The 22837-nt window shown below is 37.6% G+C and overlaps 2 protein-coding genes across 3 annotated transcripts; one reads left to right on the top strand and one right to left on the bottom strand.

Annotated features, from left to right (window-relative positions):
- The first annotated feature begins 367 nt into the window (after positions 1-367).
- On the top strand, positions 368-2917 carry LOC116292384 (uncharacterized). Its single transcript, XM_031699695.2, has 2 exons — positions 368-1019; positions 1910-2917. The coding sequence occupies exons 1-2, from the start codon at positions 368-370 to the stop codon at positions 2398-2400; spliced, it is 1143 nt and encodes a 380-aa protein (XP_031555555.1). The 3' UTR covers positions 2401-2917.
- Positions 2876-21844, bottom strand: LOC116292370 (putative tubulin polyglutamylase ttll-15). Of its 2 annotated transcripts, XM_031699669.2 has the most exons (17): positions 21554-21841; positions 17771-17980; positions 16164-16328; positions 15190-15309; positions 13495-13570; positions 12310-12385; positions 11343-11426; positions 10615-10699; positions 9589-9667; positions 9465-9514; positions 8655-8713; positions 8381-8447; positions 7673-7735; positions 7198-7262; positions 6444-6543; positions 5879-5992; positions 2876-5139 (listed from the first exon to the last, which is right to left on the bottom strand). In XM_031699669.2, the coding sequence occupies exons 1-17, from the start codon at positions 21593-21595 to the stop codon at positions 5029-5031; spliced, it is 1566 nt and encodes a 521-aa protein (XP_031555529.2). In that variant the 5' UTR covers positions 21596-21841; the 3' UTR covers positions 2876-5028. The 2 variants fall into 2 exon arrangements, 1 of the variants encoding a protein (XP_031555529.2); XR_004196657.2 differs by lacking the exon at positions 6444-6543 and having other exon boundaries at positions 5015-5139; positions 21554-21844.
- Positions 21845-22837: the final 993 nt, after the last annotated feature.

Below are 22837 nucleotides of genomic sequence, written 5' to 3'. Positions count from 1 at the left end.
TCAAACAACTTCAACAAAATAAATTACTTGCATATGAAAGATCATTAATGACGTCAGTTACGAAGTACGCACGCGCGCGCGATTCGAACTTACGTCAAATAGTGGAACGATCTGATTGGACTTCTGGTGGTCGTTTGTTTCTTGTTGTTTTAGGTAAATATTTTAAAATTCGCTTGCTGTTACCTGTTAAATCGCCACAGGTGTAAAAGAAGTTTCACTTCCTTTAGGTAAATCACACTTTTAGAACGGTTTGTTTACAAGCTTCTAATAATAGCCGAAATCTTATCGCGAGTACGTCATAATCTAATAATTACCGTCAATTAAATCTATGTAGTTCTTTTTCTTCATGGTTTTAAAGTTAACTAGGATGAAAACTCGAAGAAAGAGAACATCAGAATCATTCCTTGCGTCTTTACCAGAAATAGTAGACACAATTCTGCGCCTTCTACCGGCCAAAACCCTTCGAACAACGTCATGCGTGAACAGAATGTGGTTTGAGATTTCGAGACGTTTGCTCAATGAGCGAGGTCGGTGCGTGATAAAATACTACGATAACAGTTTTATATCGACGAAAGAAGTGGACGACCTGATGGACAACATCCGGGTCAACCCCAGCGTTGTGATCTTAATTAATCAGCGCGAGAGCTGGCACTTACGAAGAGACCGAGATGCCCGGAGAACCGAAGAGAGACACTTGGCCAGAACTTTAAATATTCTAAGTCGTAGGATTCCAAAACAATGTCTTCTCCTGGGATGCACTACGGAAAGGATTTTATTAGATCAACAACTCCCAATTGCCAGGAATCGCGCCATCTTGCATAAGCGTCAAGGCAACGGACTGATTATCTTACCGGAAGTGGATGGAGTTCAATACCATCACGTGTATTTAAGGCAGCCCAAGCCAGCTCGAGGACAAAGTTGGGCCGAGTATTTTGGACTGGATGCATCGACACCTGCGAAGCTGGTGATTCTTACTGCTCTAACGCACAGCAGAGATTTTATTCCACACATTGCTGCAGGTAATAGAAAGATCCTTACTCTTTAGATATTTAATTTCAAGAACACTTTTACAATCAGTCCTATTTAAAGTCTTGAAGTTCAGAAAATGCATTGAAAATTTTTGAACTTCTTCAAACTTGTGTAGTTTTGCATATCAGCGTACTGTTTGAAACCCACCTGTCAAACACCATACATAGGAAGGACGGCTTTAAATTGAGGATCACTTTCACTCAGTTGCAAATGTTATGTGACCATGCAAGGCACAGTAGTTCAGTAGGTCCTCTGATGTATTTATTTTTGAATTTAATACAGTGCAAAATTTTGAAAAGTTGTAGGAGTGGTGTTAGGCATGTCTTGAAATTCTATTGCCGTAATCATTGCAAAAGTAGAACTCTTCTCTAGTTTTCGCAACGGTTACGGCGGCAACGCTGCAACAAGTTTGCAAGACAAGTGTCTCATATGTTACTCTCGACAATTTCTTGTGCAACTTGTCTTGCAACAAGACTGCGTAACAAGCTGCAAGGAAAAGTGCCTGGGATGAGAATCAATATAATCTATGATCGCGCTTGAATTATTCTTCGCCTCAATCTAGTACGGACGAATGCGTACACATGCAAACCTTGCATAAAACATTGCCAAGTGTAATCGTACCCTGGCTGTGCAACTCCAAAGCACTGGATTTTACTTCTTTTTTTCTGTTGTATGTGTGAGCACAATTTTTGTTTGTTTGTATGTTTGTTTGTTTTTGATCGCACAACAAGTACCTTTACAATCCCGATGAAGCTATTTTAAGTCAAGGTATTCCTGCAAGGGCATCCAGGACACCTCCCCTACCTCCTTTCCCTCACGTTCTTCCCTTAGACGCAGGGATTTATCTGAAACATTCAAAAGATGTCCTATTGTGTTCTAGGTATTCGTCAAACGTATGGACCACGTGTCGTAGTGCTTGGTGCGGTGGCTCACGATCGCATATTTTTCGACGGATTACTCAAAAGGACTCGCGTGACAGCGTTGTTTGTCAGCGGAAACGCATTTCGAGCATGCGCTAAGTTCGTGAACAATAACCGCGACTCGCGTTTCTACGAAAGAATTGAAATCCTGACGGCCGAAGCGGCCGAAGATGGCTACGAATCGTTTTTCAATATGATCATTACCTCTCGCTTTATAAGCAGGGGAAATGCGTTCTACATCAATTCCATAACCGCTTTCAATCAACCAATCACAGAAGCGCCGACCTTCGGGCTTCATTCGTACGGAGAATTCTGCCTTAGTTCTAAAGATGTCGGCAAAACAAGACCAAACCCGTGTAAGAGATTCATGAAGTACAACACTGCCATATTTTGCGCATGCTCAGTCAAAAAGGAAAGACGACCCGCGGGATACTCGATTACAGAAAGCTAGTCCCGAAAGACGTAAACTTGCATTAACTCATAGGATATGTTATCGATACGTCAAATATACTAAAAGTATCACGCTTTTTGAAACTTCGAGATTGAGGAAATTCTTGGTCGCGTTGGCATTGCAGTGCATTGTGAGGTTGTTTAAGGGAAGGAAAAAGACCCCTTGCAGCACGTTGGAATGCAGCTAAATCAGGGGGACAAAACAATAGGTTTCAATCCTCAGGATATTGAAATTCTTTCGTTTAGTCCCACATCACATGCAAGGGGTCTATAGACACCATCTTGAAAATACGTCCCCTAAGACAGTACCATAATGCATTGCAATGTCAACTCGACCCAGCTTTTTTTTATCATCCTCGGAATGGCTAGTAGTCACATGAACAAAGCTTTTTCAAACGACTTGAATCTTTCTCCATAATTTATAAATATTTTCTTACAATAATTATTTTTTCTACATCAATTCATACGTACAACACTTGTTTTGTTTTAAATACTTTTTAATATATTCTGGGAATAGGATTTAGTCGTGAAGAATTATAATATATTAGATTTACATAAATGCTTTTAGATTTTAATGTTATCATTTCATTGGAAAAATCAAAGATTTCCTATTAAAACAAAACAATTAAATTTTTTAATTAGAGAAGAGAACGAACGTTTAGTTCCTTTGCGTGGTACACTTTCAAAATTATTTTGGATACGAGAAAAAATAATAATTAAAACTATAGTTAAAGTAAGAAAACCGATAACATCTAAAATATGTCTGGAATGTTAAACATCGCGTTCTGGCCAATCACATGACAGTTAATTAGAAATGAATCTATTCTAGCATGTGATTGGACAGAACACGATACTTACCATTCCAGACATATTTTAGGTGTTCACGTTTTCTTACTTTGACTGTAAGTCTTGATTATTACGTCGTGATACGGGGAGTCATCACCAAGTTTCCCTAGCCATAGGGCAATGTTTAAGTACACTCAATTGGGGAATCGTTGTCGGGTTCAGAAACATAGAACATAGAATCTGAGACTGAAATGGCACATGGGAAGTACGTTAATTAGATGCATGCTGTGACCGGCGACCCGTGGTATCATCCACTGTTTTTAATACGCGTTTGGCATTCTAAACCGACTGCATGGATGGCATAAATGAATAAATTATAATATAATTATGTCATTTCCCATGTGCCATTTCGGTCTCAGCTTTTATGTTCTATGCTTCTGAACCCGACAACGATTCTTCAATTGAGTGCATACAACACCCTCAACAAACACTACCACTACATTGAATATTCTATGCACACAGCTCTTTGTTGGAATTTGTGGCACTTTTTGACTATTTTCATGTTTCATTTCTCGCATCCCTAAGATAATTTTGAAAGGGGTTCATTCTAAGTGGTTTAATAACCAATAAGTTTTAAACTGTATAAATTATTCAAATCATTTTAAATAGAACGAATAAATGTGTTTGCAAAATTCTTTTATCTTCAAGCACGTCACGTGATCATTTCCCTCCAAAACTGGAGGCCAAGGCGACACAAGTAGACTCAAGTATAAGCTTAATGCTCATGATCACGTGACCTGCTGCAGACTTTATACGGATACTATTCAGTGAGGATATTTATTATATAATTACCAATGAAATATATCTATTTTTCTCTATTTGGAAAAATTGATATCTTCACACGTGAAAATAACATGTTATTTTCACGTGTGAAAATAACACCATTGCGATGGCTATTCAAAAATACACGGAAAGAATTGCCTGAAAAATCCAAAACATACTTCATTGACAATTATATAATAAACAGAATATTACATAGGCCGCTTGGATATACGAATTTTATCTTCTCGTGTTGAAAGTCTGTCACTCGTTCGCTGCACTCACTTGTGAGAGATCTTTTCAACACTCGAAGATAAATTTCGTATCTCCGCGCGCCCATGTAATATCCTCTATGTTACTGATGAATATGACTCTTCCTTCGTGCTTTGGTACATGTACACCTATTTCAGGAATCGTTGTCGCACCGAAAGCCTCAAGCAACAAGCCAAGACCGCAGAGAACGCCGGTACTTTTAGCTGTAATTAGTTTTCATTTATTGACTTCACAAATTGCTCCAAGCAAGGCTGCTTGCGAGGATAATTAGTGTAGAGCTATAGCCACTTGCATGGACCATGAATAAATCTGATTATAATTAAAAGTACCGACGTTCTCTGGAGCCTTGGCTTGTTGCTTGAGGCTCTTGGTGCGACAAGGATTTTCGAAATAGCTGTATATGTGTTCTATGCGTTCGTATTTATTTAGAAAAAATGCTATTCATAGGTCTTGTTATTTGTTGTTATGAACTTTAATGAATTTATTACAATTAGTTAAAAAATGAATACTGGCAGATTGAGTTGATGAAAATAACTGCAATCTGCCTATATTCATATTTTACTCTAATTGTACATATTTTGAGTATTTTATCTCGCTCGAAATTAAATATTATGAAATATTAAGAAAATTAAATAGATAAATATTTAAGAATTATGCAAAATTGAAAAAATTCGAACTACGCGATATCTATGTACTTATGAGAATTTTAAAAGTGGGATCCCTGTGTCTCCATTGACCACAGGAATACCAGTTATTGACACCACGAAGAATGCTGTAGACATTTTTGTTTGAACCAGAGATCCATTAGTTGATTTGACGAACTTAGATGGTCGGAGTTTTGGCTACGAGTTTCTTCTTTGTTCTGATAACCAATTAAAATCGATTTAAAAAAATAATAATTCTAACTAAGAATACTAATATTTCCAGTAGGGTGTTTAACGTAATGTTGGGCTACCTGTGCTAGAAAATATAGACACGGCCTTCAGCTTCTTTTTAAGAATTGCAATGTATTGCGGGTACACTTTTTCCCAGAATTCATTGCACCGCGTGTTTTGCTCACCATTGTTGGGACACAATTGTACCAACGATATCAAACAACATGGTGCAAGAAATTTTGCTGGCAGAGCTTTTCCACTAACTGAGCAACATTCGCTTCTTATAACAAGTGTGTGAGCTCAATAAGCATGGACTGTGCACCTGTTGCTTAGCAGACAGCACACTAACCAACCAAGCCACACTTGCTCCTTATAACAAGTGTGTGAGGTCACTGAGGATCAAACTATGGACCTCTTGCTTAGCAGGCAGCACACTAACCAACCAAGCCACACTTGTTTCCTACAACAAGTGTGTGAGGTCACTGAGGATCAAACTATGAACCTCTTGCTTAGCAGGCAGCACACTAACCAACCAAGGCACACTTGCTCCTTAAAACAAGCGTGTGAGGTTACTAAGGATCAAACTATGGACCTCTTGCTTAACAGGCAGCACACTAACCAACCAAGCGACACTGGTTTCTACAAGCTTGACAAAGAGGGTAAAATCCTCGACAAAAAATATCGAAGTTACAGACATAAAACCAAAAATATAAAAACCATGCTTACCGTTGGTGGCGGGAACACGCGGCGATAGCCTCCTCTGTTGACGTGTTCATAATAAGCCGCTTTGAGGAAAGACCGCTGTTCTACAGTCAGGCACTGATGACAAGTCTGGCATGACTGGAAATAAAATGATAAAGTCATAATAAGATAAAAATGAAAAGCAAAGGGAAGAAATTTTGAACCAATTGCTGGGTTTTACTTGGCGTCTTTTACTGTCTCGTGCGGAATGTTCATCGGCGTAACCGCAAATTTTCAATAGGATTATTTCTGGTTGACAGCACATGGTGGTCAGTGTTTGACCACCATTTGGAGCGCATGATTCAAGGATTCAAGGACTTTTATCAGCTGAATGAAACCCAGCAATAGCTACAAACCAATTGCTAATTTTATCGAATCGAACCCTGAAACATCTTCACAAGACAGAATTTTGTGGAGGAAAAACCGGGACCTCCCACACTTTGATTCTTTAATCATGGAGACCCAACAGACTCTACACACATTTGATGCCAACGAAGTACAGCCTTCTCCTATGTAATAGCAACAATTTCATATAATGCGGTAATCGTACCTTATGTATACAAGACATTTTACACTCTTTACTCGCGCACGCGTCGTGTGAGGTAACGATGTTGTAATCAGCTACCATCATATCTTTCTCACTCTCTGGACTAAAACACATCAAATTTTTTTTGTTAGTAAGTACAAGTTATGAATTCTGTGTAAAGTAAAATCAACAAAGAGAAAAATGTAGTGTGTAGTTATGAAAGAGTATTCCGGGATCGGCACAATATGAGAGATTTATTAGGACAAGTGGTTTTTCTTTCGTAAAATACAAAATACTGCGGTGTTCGATATTCCGCGAACTCGGAAGTTACAAGTTGCACGCTGAAATTTGCTTTTTCGCGGCTGTCAATCAAAAATAATCAGTCTGTACCTTTTATATTTAAAACAGGCCATTGAAATGTCTGAAGTGTGCAGAATATCCATACTGCAGTAAGGCAATTTTACACGAGTTAGATTTTCTTGCAACTTACGATGCTGTGCTGACGAAAGCGGAGCACTGCAAGTCGAAGGTGAGAGGTCTGACGCGCACAACTCTTCGCAACTCGCAAAAAGTAAAAACGAAAGCTCGTTTAACCTTGTTGCAACTTAGAAGGGGTTGTTAACGCGCAGTCTATTCTGCAACTTGCAACGAAACAATTGCAAGTCGAAAGAAAAATTGCCTCGCGTAACAAGGCCTTTAGAATGGCCGTCTTTATTGGTCATTCCCCTCCCTTCCCTGGTTTCTTCTCCTAGCAGTATTAACAGTATGGTTAGTGTACCTGGATCTGGTACTGTGTGCTAATCTGTTGCTCACTCCAACTAGTCCAAAAAGATTAAATATGACCTGCATATACAAAATCAATAAAAATTTAAAATCATTATCATCTTAATCGTCGTCAAGATCAATCATCATCGCAATGTTTGTCAATCATCAATAATTAATTATTATCATCATTATTCATAATTATCATCAATTATCATTAGCATTATCCTCATCAATTACCTTCATCATCATCATAATCATCATCATGTATTATCATTATCATCAACACCACCACTGATCATCATCATCTATTACAATCATCATCATTAATCACTGCCACCCATCATCATCTATTGATGTCATCATCATCGATCACCATAACTGATCATCATCATAATCACCATCATCATCATCATCATCATTATCATCATCAATCCACTCCATCATTGGTGCGCCATCTCATAAGTTAACATTCACAGCGCTCCACACACCTGTTCATACATAAGAGCGTTGTCAGAATGAGAGCCAGAAGACAGATTGGGTGACATGTTAACCTGATGACATAAATATACAAAGTAATCAAGGAATACGTTGCAGGCAATGCTCCTGAAGTAGGATCGTTTTGTACATCAGCAACATTGCGTGCAACACATTGCGTCGTGTGACATGACTTGCAAAATGGATTACCTGCAATCGCGCGCAATATTGCACCGTGTGTCTGCAAATAAGTTAAAATTTTGGGAAAGGAAGAGGTAGGGAAGATTCGCTAAACGAGCAATGTCGCACCGTGTGTCTGGAAATAAGTTAAGGTTTTGGGAAAGGAAGAGGTAGGGAAGATTCGCTAAACGAGCAATGTTGCACCGTGTGTCTGGAAATAAGTTAAGGTTTAGGGAAAGGAAGAGGTAGGGAAGATTCGCTAAACGAGCAATGTCGCACCGTGCGTCTGGAAATAAGTTAAGGTTTAGGGAAAGGAAGAGGTAGGGAAGATTCGCTAAACGAGCAATGTTGCACCGTGTGTCTGGAAATAAGTTAAGGTTTTGGGAAAGGAAGAGGTAGGGAAGATTCGCTAAACGAGCGAATAGAAATTTGGAGTGTTACGTTTTAGGAAGTATGCACCATGTTTGCCATCAAAGACTCAAAGGTCTAAGTCACGGATTTGCAATAAGAAAATGGTGGAAATCCAAGACAAGCAAACCTACCTCCATTAACCAGACGTTCATATTTTCATCCAGAATAAAATCAAAACGAACCAATTCAAAGAAGTTCCTAGTGTAAAGAAAGGCTTGAATGAAGAAAATTACCATTACATTTGTTCCAGAATGCTGTAGACAAGGGTCCCAAGGTGCATGTAAGCCATCTTATAATTGGCAGTTTATTTGTATTTGTGTTAGGGAAGGAGAGAGAGACTTAGCTATGACCCCCCTCCCCTCGTTGTGGAATCCTGGCTACGCCCTTATTTCGTCTGATGCATACCTTGAACTACCATAAGTTGAAGAGGAGGAGATCAGATCAACTTCTTTCTTGACGTAAACCTAAAAAAATGAGGTAAACATTAAAAAATATAAATAAACAGACCTCTTTACCTCGGGCATGTTTTTTCCATTTCTGACCACGTGTTATTCCCTAGAGTATCATTTCTTTGTTTAACGGTTGCACATGAGAAAACACATGAATATAGATACGAGTCAAACACAGAATCTTTTTCTCAAGGGAATGACACGTAGTCTGAAATGGGAAAACATTACGCCCAAGCTAGAGGTATACTAGTGCTAGGAAAACGCCCCATTCCAAGATTTATAACCAACACCCGGTTGGCTCAGTTGGTTGAGCGTCGGGCTGTTATGCGGGAGGTCGTAGCTTCAAGCCTTGGCGGCCGGGTCAACACTCAGGGTCTTAAAATAACTGAGGAGAAGGTGCTGCCTTTGTAATTACATCTGCAAGTGGTTAGATCTTCACGTGGCTCGGATGACCACGTTAATGGCGTTCCCGTCTCTCATGACACTCCATCATTACTAACCAACATAGGAGGGACGTAAAAGAACCACTGAGGACGTAAAGAAACCCTGGCGGTGACCACCCTCAGTGCCTACACCTCGTACCAACCACCTCAAATTCGTTAAGTCATTGTAAAGCGCCTTTGGTCATACCCATGTGAAAAAGAGCGCTAAATAAAATTATTAATCATAAAATCCAATCAATAATCCAGTTGCTGAACCTCTACTATGATGCATCAAGATGTTAGCATTAATGATTAAATCAAACGCGTTTCGCACTGCATTTTACCTCTTTGATAGCATCATGCATATCCCGCCAAACTTTATCAGCATCTTTACCTGTAACGATTTCAAAGACACGATCAATGAATAAGAAATAGTGATGAAAACAGAAGGGAACAACGAATACATACCTTCTTTCTTCAAGTGAGTTAGTATCGTATGCTTACGAGAAAACTTGCCATGTTTCCAGAGGGCTGCGAGGGACGGCAACTGGAAACAAGTAAGAATTAAAACTTCATTACCTTCTTACCAATTGGTTATTGATGCGATGAGTTATTCTTTAAATAAGGATAGCGATGAATATTTTTTGAACAACTGGTAGTGCATCATTGCTGCCCAAAATCTGTGTATTCTGAGCCCAAAATTTGATATGTAGAGAAAACTTGTTATTGCTATTCACCACCGCAGAAGTGGCTAGCTTAACGTGGTCGAACTGAAAGTAATGTGAAGGCACGTCAATACAGTCCTCTTTTCTCGTCATAAACCCCTTCAAATCTTAAAAAATGACGAAATAATTTGAGGAGCATAAGCCAAAATGACTAAAGTCACTAAATGGAATTGGAGATTTCTCTGAATCGATCATTCACGTTCTTCTTGATGCGTCTAATGCGTTTACCACTCCTGGGTGGACGGCTTAATGTCTAACAGGTTTTGCAACCCAATTGATAAGGCAGCCGGCAGATCGAATTAGAATTTAGAAGTTGATTTTTGTGGAGGGAGGAAAAGCCGAAGAACCCGGAGGAAAAACCCTCGAAGCACAGGAGAGAACCAACAAACAACTCTACTCACATACGAACCGGGGCTCGAACTCGGGTCGCATTGGTGAGAGGCGGCGCATTAGCAGCGCACGCCACCCGTGCTTCCCCGTGCTTCTCAAGTAGGGACTTTAAGATTTTGAAAAATCTACGACGGCGACGTCAACGGGAAGTGTAAATAACTTCCATTTACGGTCCAGGCGTCCTCAAAGTCTGTCTTTCCTGTGGATGAGTTGGCTTTACTGACAATGTTTTGAATAAAATCTTCAATGAACAGAACCCCAAAGAGAAGTTATTCACGCTTCCCGTGGACGTCGCTGTCGTAGATTTTGCAAATCTTAAAGTCCCTCTTATCGTTTTGTATGTGGATTTATATGGTGTACTTATAACTCGACTACTCACCTCCCAGGGTTGTGTGTACTCGTCACCAACCACATACTGCTTCTCGTCTTTAACGTCGAGGGGTAGATAATCTTTGACACAAAACCTAAAACCATAACAATAATACCATACCATACCATAAATCCGTGAAAAAGTTAAGTAACAAAATTGTACAAATTAGTACACTACTGTAGGTCTACGGTCTACTGAGGTCTAAGTACTGAAATTACTAATCTGTACAAATTTGTGCAAATTTGTGCAAATTTGTGCAAATTTGTGCAAATTTGTGCAAATTTGTGCAATGTTTTACAACGTTTTTCACGAATACATGTATGTATGTAGACTATAAAATGAGAAACTAGAGAAAAAAGTACAGATTTTTGTACTTCATTTTATCAATTTGACAGTCATGACTCGGTGAGAGGCATCAAGACAACAACGTAGCAAGTCATCCTTTTTGTGGACGTATCGTCGTCTTCAAACCTGAATTGGCTTGCAAGAAAGCTACGAATATTTCTACCATAAGGGCAAAAGACTAGGGCCGCGTGTCGTGCCGAAGAGTTTTCATTGGACGAGCACTGATATAATGCGCTGTGACTGGTTCAGTGTGGGCGAGAGGTTACTAGACCTCCAGTAGGAATACTTGAATACGTTACTTTCACGGTCACGGTCACGGTCAGGTCACGGTCACGGTCACGGTCACGGTCACGCCACTGACGTCTGTATAGTAAATTGTTCTGCTTTAATACCTGATTAATACTTCATCTTCAAAGATGTAGACCCTGAGCGGGTTGATGGAAGTTAAAACAACATAGATACCAATGTCAAACTTTCTGAAAACGAACATAGCAATCAAAAGCTGAGTCAGGTAAAGACGCGATTACACGGAGCAATTGCAATTGCCCTATTTCACTATGACGTCACTGCCTGTTTATGTGGGGAATAGAATCGCCAAATGCAACAGAAAATTCAACAAAATTTGCTCCTAGCTAAACAGTTTAATCTAAAATGGCCTGGTTTTCAGATATGATATGTGTTAATATGTGCTAAAAAATATTCTAAGCGTTTGCTGGCTATTCTACTTCTCTTCATGGATTGATACGGGTTTTTAGAACAATTTTCGGTTAATTTGCGTTGATTTGACCCCCTCCGACGACCATGATCCTCTGTGTTTAAACATTAGATTGTTTTGATGTGACGTCATAGTGAAATAGGGCAATTTTCTCTGCAACTTGTCTCGCAAGAGAGCTGCGACACAAGTTGCAAGAGTGTTTACACAGTGCAACGGAGACGTAATCGCTGCCAAAAGTATGAACGAATTCTACTTTCTGCAACGATCGCTGCAACTTGTGTCGCAACATTTTTCTGATTGCACTGTAGGTTACACGCTGCAATGCTCCATGCAACTTGTGTCGCAACATTTTTCTGATTGCACTGTAGGTTACACGCTGCAATGCTCCATGCAACTTGTGTCGCAACGCCGAGATAAGTTGCAGAGAAAATTGCTCGGTTTAATCGCGCCTTAAATTATGGCAGATATTTGGATGCATGCAAATAAGATGAGGCAACAAGCAATACACTCTGGTAGATGCCCCTTGAACCTTGAACGCAGAACCCCCTCTTTTCCTTCTTGATCCTCCCCTGGTTCCTCCCTTGATTCAAGGGTTTGGAGGGTGATGTTGACCGTCGTTGGTTGCTAATAACAGCCAAGCTTACCTTCCATCAATAAGGTATGGATTAGAAATAAACTCCTCTACAAATGTATCACTAGATGTACCGTCCAATTTAATTTCTGAAGACCAAATAAGAAAAAAAGATTTACATTTTTATGCAAACAAATTATTTAAAGAAATGCGCAGCAAAACTCACAGCGAAACTTACTCAATTGACTTCAAAAGGAATTTTTAAATGTTCAAACAAATTTGACATACAGTCTTTTCTCAGCCTGTGCAAAGTTACTAAATAGAATTTTAAAAAAGGCTTATCCAAAACATTGGAAGTTTCTATTTGGTTATATAGTTTTTTTTCCTAAAGTAAAATGTTGTTGTTGAGCCAGAAAAGGCTACACTTCATGTTCCTGAGATTGCTTCTTGTGCTCTACAGCTCCCAGTGTGTTTATATCTCTATACAGAGACATGCATGCATGTTTTATAGAGTACAAACACGTTGCACTATTTAGTAGGAAATAGTGCTAATTAAGCAATAGAAAACAATATAATAGGATTAGCATAATTTAGCAAAAACTTCATGAGTACTTATAATGAGCATTTAGACCTATCAGGTCCATCAAATCCATCAATCCATCTTTATACCTAATAATAGTTCAACATGGATATCTTTATATAAAGATTTTGAAATCTTTATAAAGGACCAAAAGAGTACAAGCTGAGCATAGCACGAATAAGGACCCTAAATGCTCATAAATTATTATTCATGAATTTTTGAAGTTGTTTAATGAACTCGAAGATCGTGTTTCTTCAGGACTAAAACCACTCGGCTATGCCTAGTGGCTTTAAACCTGATAAAACACTCCTGCTCATTTATTAAACTATACTTAATATACACCTAATTGAAAAAACATTGTCGGGTTCAAAAAAAGGTTATATCATCAAAGCTAAGACCCAAGGGGAAAATGTAAGGCAAACAATTATGCTAATTTCATGTGTATTGCAGTTTTCCCTTCCTGTGCACATTTTATGCATCATGGCTTTGGCATGTTGTTAATCTAGGTCGACCGACTTTGCTCTACTGTGCATTTTTACATGTCTATATGCAAATATAATACACATTTCAGAGTACCCAAAATCCTTTTCGAACTTAGCTTTGATGATATGACCTACTCGAACCTGACTACGTTTTTTATTAGATGTGTATGCATTTATAAAATGATTATTACGGCACCTGATGGTGATTTAATCCTGATTCCCCTGTGGCCGTTACTTTTCTCCACCCACAGTTTATGAGGAAACGTCTTCACCTGTCAGAATGATAAAATATATTTTTTTAAATACTAACATTATACCTTCGTAAGACCCTCCCTACCCATTAGAAATTACCAGAACCCCTCTGATCCATAGGGGAGGTTATAGATATTTTATAGTATTTCAAAGGTGTTTAAAATAAAGCTTTTTTTAAAAAAACTTATAAAATATCAATTCAAGTATATTGAATAAATAGAAAATGGGCGCGCATGCTGTGTGCTGTCATAAAGCATGCGGGGTTGGCAGAACACGAGAGAAGTGTTAGGAGAAGCATGATGCATAACGGAGTGCCTCTCGACACTTCTCGAGTGTTCTGCCAAACCCCAAGTGCTTAATGACTGCACACAGCACAGCAAGCAAGTTTTGTATTTCTTTTATAAAATACAAATTACAATAATAGAAAGGAATGACGCAACGGAAAGTGCGCATGCGTGCAATGTGCTCTCATAAAGCACGCGCTCCAAACCAATCAGAACGCGACATTCATAACAGTTATTTTATAAATCTATATATATGTCATTGAAAATGTGAAAAATATTACTCCCAAATTAAAAGATCTTTCGTTGAAATATTATTTATTATCTCTTTATGAGCCAGTAAAAAGTTAAACGTAAAGTAAATGTCAACCTTCTTCAGATGTGATATGTTGGATCAACATACACTGTATCTCGTACCCCTGTACCCCTGTAGATTTTGTTGGTGAAAACGTAATAATATTTAAATTACACTAAAGGCCTTTTCTCACCATGAAATATAGAAATATTGTTAGGTATATTATGCTTTAAACACTACCCATTATGCTATCTACTGTTTTAATGTCAATAAAACCACATTTTGCCATAGGCGACGTATTAAGATAAGTTCAGAGGATATTTGACAAGAAATACAGTTTGCAAAAACAAATACTGGACAACATTTATTTATTTTACTTTTTCCCAAAATCTCAGTAGCTGAATACTTGCATATTTCAACTAGATTTTATATCTATTTAATTAGTATAGGAAATCGCACAATCTCGAGTACAATTTGGAAATTAATAGACACGAGTTACGTTAAAGAACTTTCGAAACATTACTAGTGTCTATTAATTTCCAAATTTTACGAGAAGATCGTGCGATTTTTTGTTTATAGTTCACTCAACAAAATTTCAGTAAAAAATGCGAAGCAAAGCCTTTCATCTTTGTCTATTTGGCGGCCGATTTTCATCTCATCGCGCAACTGAAATGCATAAAAAAGATTAGTTCTTACGGCTTTAAAATTTTATTTATATGTTTTTTAAGTACAAAATGATAGAAAATAATTGTTTTGACATTGTTTTTTGCTGTGTTGCCATAGCGACTTAATTCAGGTACTCCTACAGAGTACAATTAACGCTATGATTGTACTCATCTCGACCAATCAGAGTCGAGTAATTTTGTTGAGTGTACTATAAATTAATTAACATTAATTCGTTAAATTAATATATTTATTTATATCATTTATTATTGCTAATTCTTTTTTATCGTTTGTTTATTTATTCTTTAATTTACTTATTTAATATTAATTTAATATCCATTAACCCCACCCCACCCCATACAAAATCCAGAAGTCAAATTTTTACAAAAACATAACTCACCTCCTTTAGAAACTTATCTTTGCTCTTGGGAATCTCAAAAGCCACAGGGTGAAATGGAAAACGAGAGACAGCCAGACTAGCTTTGTTACAGATAAATCCAGATCCTGGGAAATGATTCACCTAGAGGAAACATAACAATCAGCCATGTGTCGACAGAACTTTGACATGTTACTCTCTGGCTGTCACAAACCAGACAATCATGTTCGAACTTTGACATGTCACTTTGACATGAACTTTAAGTGAATTTTATGAAAAATAATAATGTATATATTAATATAAGTATATATAGAAAATTCATTGATATTAAATATATTCACCACTAAGTACTGCAGAACTATAATTCAAAATGTGTAGTTCCAGGAATTATTCATACCCCTTCCCCCTCATACAAACCCCTCCCCCCCATCCCCTCCCTCCATACAAACTCTGTAATATTGTTCTTTCTCTGACCCCCCCCCCCCCCCACACACCTCGGAAATTCCAAATGGGGAGAGGGGAGGAGTGATGGGGAGGATATGGATAATTTCTGGAACAACAAAATACATTAATTATTATAAGGTGAATTAATGAATTAAGTTTCAACAACATTTTTTCTCACTTCTGCTCCTCTATTTTTCTATTTCTCACTTTTAGTTTACAAATTAAATTCCTACAATTTTAGCTCCTTTTTCCAATTTCAGTTACCACTTTACTTTCCCATTTTGCATTTTTCCAGTCTCTCATTCATTCACACATTGCAAGTGTATCACATTGCTTCACACTAATTTGTTGTTTTTGATCTTTTTCCAACCTGAGTTCCCACTTAAGGTAACTCTTAAATCAATATAATCCTAGCTTTCATTTTTCCATTCTCTCATTTAATTCCATTTTCAGCTTCTCACATATCTTTTCTCTCTTTTGTCCTTTTTTTAAAAAAAAGAGTTAAGAAATGGAAAAAAATAATGAATAATTACAATAAAAATAGTAATTTAAACCTTTTGGTAGGCCTGAAGCTGGTGAAGTTGATCTTTCAATTCGTCTAATGTAAAGGGATACTCATGAGACCACAACACATCCCATTGGTTGTTGACTGTCTCTGTGGTTACATAACCAACTTGTCGGAAGACATTAAAAACATGGTTAAGGTATCCTGTATGAATCTATAAAGGAAATAGAAACAGCAACATGTTACTGAATATTATTCCAAAAAGATGATGACAAATGATTGTCAGTGGTAATCTCCATGCTGAGATGCTTTATTCAATGATGATCATTACAGTTTTCATTGGTATGTCCTCTTATTTACCACCATTATCTAGCCTTCAAAATGTTGTGGACTCACGAGGCGTAGTGGTAAGACACTGACTATTCATTGATGCACTGCATGGTAATCAAATATTTATGTTCTTTACAAATTGTTTTAACCCCTTGCCTGCCATGGGCATAATATAATATTATATGTGAACAAATCTTTGTGCAAGCTACATATACCCTAGCCTTAGTTGCTGATCCGGGGGTGGTACTCCCTTTGTTCAGGTGGTAGGGGTGATCGGCGCTCCTTTTAAGGTTGAAAATGTTCCCTGTGTGGACCTTGTAGGGGTTCCGGCCCAAAAGTCAATTACGTAACATAACTCCGTAACTTTTGAGGTCATTTATGATGCATGTTATCCATGCTATGCCGCTGTTTACTTTACAATGATGCACTAAATATTTCTTTAATATGATCATCCCTTTGTTCAGGTGGTAGGGGTGATCGGCGCTCCTTTTAAGGTTGAAAATGTTCCCTGTGTGGACCTTGTAGGGGTTCCGGCCCAAAAGTCAATTACGTAACATAACTCCGTAACTTTTGGGGTCATTTATGATGCATGTTATCCATGCTATGCCGCTGTTTACTTTACAATGATGCACTAAATATTTCTTTAATATGATCATCGTTATAATCTTATTATACGATGTGTCCTGTCATTTGTTAAACCGGCGTTGATAGCCAGGGTTAATAGTAAATTACTAAAATAAAGCTGTACCTTTTAGGGTTTGAAATCAGGTTGGTTTTAAGAGCCTTTTTAATTTATGTCTACCTTTTAGGGACCATGTTTTAAAAATCGACCGCAGATCACACCTACCACCTGAACAAAGGGAGTACGCCCCCCCCCCCCCCCCCCCGGGGTTGCTGACGTTTTATGTGGTTCAAACCAAATAAAACGTCTGCAAAGGAGGCTATATATTATACCTGATCAAGACAAAATTATATACAGTACGCCTCTGGTACTCATAATCCCTGGACATTATCAATGAAAATTATAATTTGAAAAATTGGCCATTGAGAATGAACTGGTGCTTAAAAAATGTAGCACTGGTGGCTGCTTTCCTTCTGTCATTTTTATGGGAAAAATCCAAGATGGCCACCAGTAGGTGGAGTGAGTCCCTCTCTAGCAATCTGTTGCTTTAAAAAAATGTAGCACTGGTGGCTGCTTTCCTTCCGTCATTTTTTATGGGAAAAATCCAAGATGGCCACCAGTAGCTGAAGTGAGTCCCTCAGCTCTAGGAACCCTGGGGAAAAGGGTTTATAGGAAGGTGGCAAAAGCAATTCAAATAAACTTACATCTTTACCACAAATTAAGGCCAATGGTTTTTGCGCCGCAGCACCATCATCAAAACTCCTATGATTTAGATTTCTAAGCTGTAGCACATTGATAAACAGAAGCAAAACACCAAAGACAAGACACCCAACTATGATTTGCAGGAGACGATTGGAGATTTGTACCCCTCCTCCGTGTGGTGGTGAATGCCTGTATTTGATGTCGTCACGATTCTGCAAGTGTAGAAGAGACTCAGATTCAGTTACACATCACATTTGGGGGGGGGGACCAAGAACCAAGATCTGAATAACTAAGTGATTTTAATCTTCAACATATTTCCCAGAGGGTTTTAAATGGGGTAGTAGGAGGTACGAATTATTTTTAACAAAAAAAATGTCATATCATGATTCACAAAATAACCCATTACCATTCTGATTTACATATATTCCATACAGGACTTATTTCCTTAGGATTTTTTATTACAATATTCACCCACGCCCTTCCCTTTTCCCATCCCCTTTTCAAAGGTTTTCTTATTATTAATATATTATCATTTATAATACACTCAACAAAATTACTCGATTTTGATTGAAAAAGAGGGGGTACAATTAAATCCCAAATTGTACTCTGTAGAACCCCAATTTAGTTGCTCAATTTTGTCAAGTGTATCAAAAACAAAAAATCAATTCAATACACTTAAATCTATAGATACTCTTGCGATGTTTTGCAATTTTGAAAAACCTTCAAAACATCACTCTTACCTATAAATTCAGAATTGTACTTGAGATCGTGTGATTTCCTTTACTAAAAAATTAGTACACAATCTAAAATCTAGTCTGCACCTTTCCCTCCCATCTGGCAAAAAGAATCACCTTCTGAACAAGCAGGATTGGGAATTTATTAACCATTGGGAATTTATTGGGTTATCATTAGAATATTATTAGGATCATAACCAGGAAATTGTACTGGGAAGCATGCAGGGGTGGCTAGGAATTGAGATCACTCGCCCCTCACCAAGATGGCCGGGGATTGTGAGTCCTGCCAGGCATGGTTTCATATGCGAGTAGAATTATTTGTTGGTTCTCTTCTGTAGGGGTTTTCTCCAGGTTCTCTGGTTTTCCCTCCCTCCACAAAAAACAACTTCTGGATTCTAATCCCATCTATCGGCAACCTTATCAAGTGGCCTGCTAAAACCTGTTAGGCTTTATGTCTACCATGGAGTGGTATCATATCCAAATAGATTATGTTGTTTGTAAGGTTAAAAAACATTTACCCAGCAACCCCACTCATTATATTTTTAGATTTAGAGTTTATTTTTATAAATTACTATAGATGGATTCAGCTTCAGTAAAAACAACATTTCATTATATACATCTCTTAGAAATAGTGTTTCTTATTCAAAAAAATCCATCTTGATAATAATCCTTAAGCATTCTGCAGAAAAATCTACACAATATGGGACAGGATTTAGCCAAATTAAAATGGTTGATCATGGTAATGACTGCACAGAGTAACCATCTGTTATCATATCACTCTCACTTTCGAGTGGCTTATCATTGTTATTCATTGAGTTTAGTAAATGGAACTTAGAAACTAAATCCCGAATACAACAAGAGGCACCAAGTTGTCTGATATACACATCAATACCCTAAGTATTGATCAAGAAATTAGACACTATGGCTCCTGAATGAAATTTTTGCAGTCGTTTGTCTTTGTCTATGAGTTTAACTACCTCTTGATTGTCGATGGGGATTTTTATGAAAGATTTTGAAACTTTAAAATGTAAAAAGTAGTTCGTTATTCATATCGCATGTTTTGGATACATTCTGAAGTGGTATTTTTACTATCCTGTTTTTAATTCTAACAAATTTTGCCTCAAACGACTGGAATGAATTAGACTTATCAATTAGACAAAGCCCATCATTAGCTAGTTTTAAAAGAGCTTTAAGAAATTTAAATAGTTTTTAATATCGACACTAATAATTTTTAATTAATCCTATTCATATCTCATATATAATATCTATTTTTAATATTTGACTATTTGATATGCGGACACTGAATGTGTGCAACACTCTGCTCTATTGCTACTGAGCACTGTAAAGTTCAGTGGTAATATGCCTAGCTTCTGTGTTGCACACATTTAGTGTCTGCATTCTAACATTGTCATTATTTGTAAATTTACATTTTTGTTATTTTTTATATATTTATATTTTAGTCTTCATTTTTCTTTTTTGTTATATATTTATTTTAGAGGTCTCTCTTGTAAATCACCTTATGGTGACAGCGATAACCTCAATAAAGATTATTTATTATTATTATTAAATTCAATTGCAATTTAAATTTAGAATTATGATTTTTGTGGAGGGAGAGGAACTGGAAACTGGAAATTGGAATTTCTAAGGGGTGGGGAGGATCAGTAAAGGCCAGGGCATATAGTTTAGTAACAAAAACCAGTAAAATTATCCATCATTCCCCCATAAAGGGGTATTGAGGATCTGTGGAGGGTATATTGTGTAGTTCCAGAAAATATCCATTTATACCTCACCCATGAAGGGGACTAAAATTTCAAAGGGGTGAGGAGGGTCTGATTTAGAAGGCTATATATTTACTTTGTAAATATATGAGGGAATCCGGAATCCACGAAATTTTAGACTTTGGAATCCGGAATCCAACACTCTGGAATCCAGAATCCAGGCCTTGGAATCCGGAATCCAGTTTACGATGGAATGTGGAATCCACCCTTTTGGAATCCGGAATCCACTACTTTGACATACGAAGTATACACTCAAATGCTATCGTCTCGACCTAGACTGAACCGATGTAGCCCCTCCCCGACTGTGTAATATCTCCACCAAGAATATCTGTCATCAGATGCTGATTTAATTGATAGACGATTCTACTCATACTGGCAAGTATATCAAATATAATTTTCAGAGAAAGTATCTGAAAATTAACGATATGGAATCCGGAATCCGCAATACAAAAGTTTTGGAATATCTATACATCCAAATGGAGGAAGATTGGAATTTCTAAGAGTGGGAAGGGAGTGGCATTGGTCTGAAGAGGGTACAGGATATCACGGTATTTCAAAAAAAAATCTACATATTTCCCTTATAGAGAGGGATTGGAATTTCTGAGGGGGGGGAGGGTCTTAGAGGTGTACATAGAAAGCACTGTTAAGTACAGGCTGGTAATGTCTTGGACCATGAACACTCTTTTTTCGAGTTCATATTTCATAAACTTTCTACTGTTTACAAACTCTCTAAAATGAAGCATGAGTTTATAATCCGATAGATCAAAATAAATCTTATTTCCACTCGATTCGCTCAAGGGATGATTTAAAGTAAGTTATATACATTTAACAATTTAAAGTGACAAACCTTTAGACATCAAGTATATATATATAGCACTTTCACAGTGTAATACCAAAGTTTAAAAAGGGCAAAACAGAATAATTCTTTCCTATATTTAACACATGAATTAAGCTTATTAACTCTACGGCGTTGCCATAAATACATATAGTCGCTAAACTATATTAAAATATCAAATAATCTTATCAGTTACTACAAAAGTTCCTCAAATTATCATCATTAAATGGGTTCAGGAACTTACCAATAAGACAGTTGAAAATGAAATCTTAATTTTAAGGAAAAAAACATCGAGCTCGCTCACTTCATAATCATAAAACGATGAATGACAAAGAAGAGTAAAGTTCCGAAGCCAAGCTTGGATATTTGACGGATTTTCAAAGCTCTAAAGTTCGCCTTATTACATAATTAAATCTTATTGTAGGATTACTTACTAACCTTATAGTCTTTTGAAGAAGTTAAGCCCGTAGAACGCCACATATCTAATCTAAAGTCTTCAATGAATGAGTTACAGCGACCTAAAAGAACAGCAGGTGTGAGCTATTTTTATTTGGCTTTCAATGAATAAAAGCACCAAACCTTTTATTCAAAAAAAGCCACTAGAAATGCGACTTTTAGGTTGACACTTTTCAAGTTGGAAATATAAACATTTCGCATGGAATACAAGATTAATCATGGCATGTAGAAGGAACTACAATTTATAAAAGTAATAAAATATATTGCGTGTCCACGGGACAATGAACATTTTTTGTTCAGAAAGTGAGATTTGACAAGGCGTTCTTGGCGGTAACCGCGAAAACTGTTACTAGGGAAACGTCAATTGGGATCCCTGTGTTTTATTCTATTGAATTTCTTTAGTTTCTTTCTTTCTTTCTTTCTTCTTTTCTTTCTTTCTTCTTTCTTTCAGATTTTAACGCCATCACGTCATAACCTTAGGCTGCTCCTCTACCTCACTGTAGTTACCTCTGCCCAAAACCGAGTATCTGAAGAAAAGTTTCTCCCATAGTGGAGCAAAATTATGTGGAATTCGCTTCCTGAACGCCCCATTGTGGAAATCAGCATTAGTTGACGGGACAAGCGTGTATAAATATGGTCCTTCCTTACCTTACCTTACCTTGTCAGTCATTTTCGGTATCTTCGGATCCCCAACCACGACATTGTAGGAGTTTGAGTTTAAAATGTATTAATTTCTAGAGGTTCGCTCTAAGCGTAGTACAGAGGTTATGCCGTGCTGATAAGTCCTAAATGAGGTCGAAAACGCTGTCCATGGTTGTCTGTACAGTGTACACTGCTTTGCACCATTACGTGATAATAATAGTATTTCTCGTGTAAATCAAATTAGACCAGTTACTGCCTCCTGTCTTTGCTGCCATCACATGATGGTGCAAAGCCTCTATAGGCTGATGCGCATGCCTGTGATGTCATGAGCCCAATTTGTAAAAAGCAGTAACATCATCACCACCATCATCATCAATTATCATCATCATCGCCATCATCATCGTCACTCATTATCAACAGCAGCATCTTGCATTGGCGGACAAGTGATCAATCATCACTGTCTTTTTACATCTTGATAATTCGTATTGCGATCTGGATTTGGCTTGCGCGCGCAATAAAATGAAGGGCTCCAATCAGGGAACGAGTTCTGTCACAGAATCTCTATTTCAAAACTGATCATTGTGCTACTACTGTTTTAAAGCTCATTGATTGAACCCACTTTCG

Source organism: Actinia tenebrosa, unplaced genomic scaffold (assembly GCF_029948245.1).
Source record: "Actinia tenebrosa isolate PJP-AT-01 unplaced genomic scaffold, QUT_ActTen_1.0 PGA_scaffold8__29_contigs__length_14323225, whole genome shotgun sequence".
In the NCBI taxonomy this organism is placed as follows: Eukaryota; Metazoa; Cnidaria; class Anthozoa; order Actiniaria; family Actiniidae; genus Actinia; species Actinia tenebrosa.
This window is presented reverse-complemented; position numbering and strand designations above follow the sequence as displayed.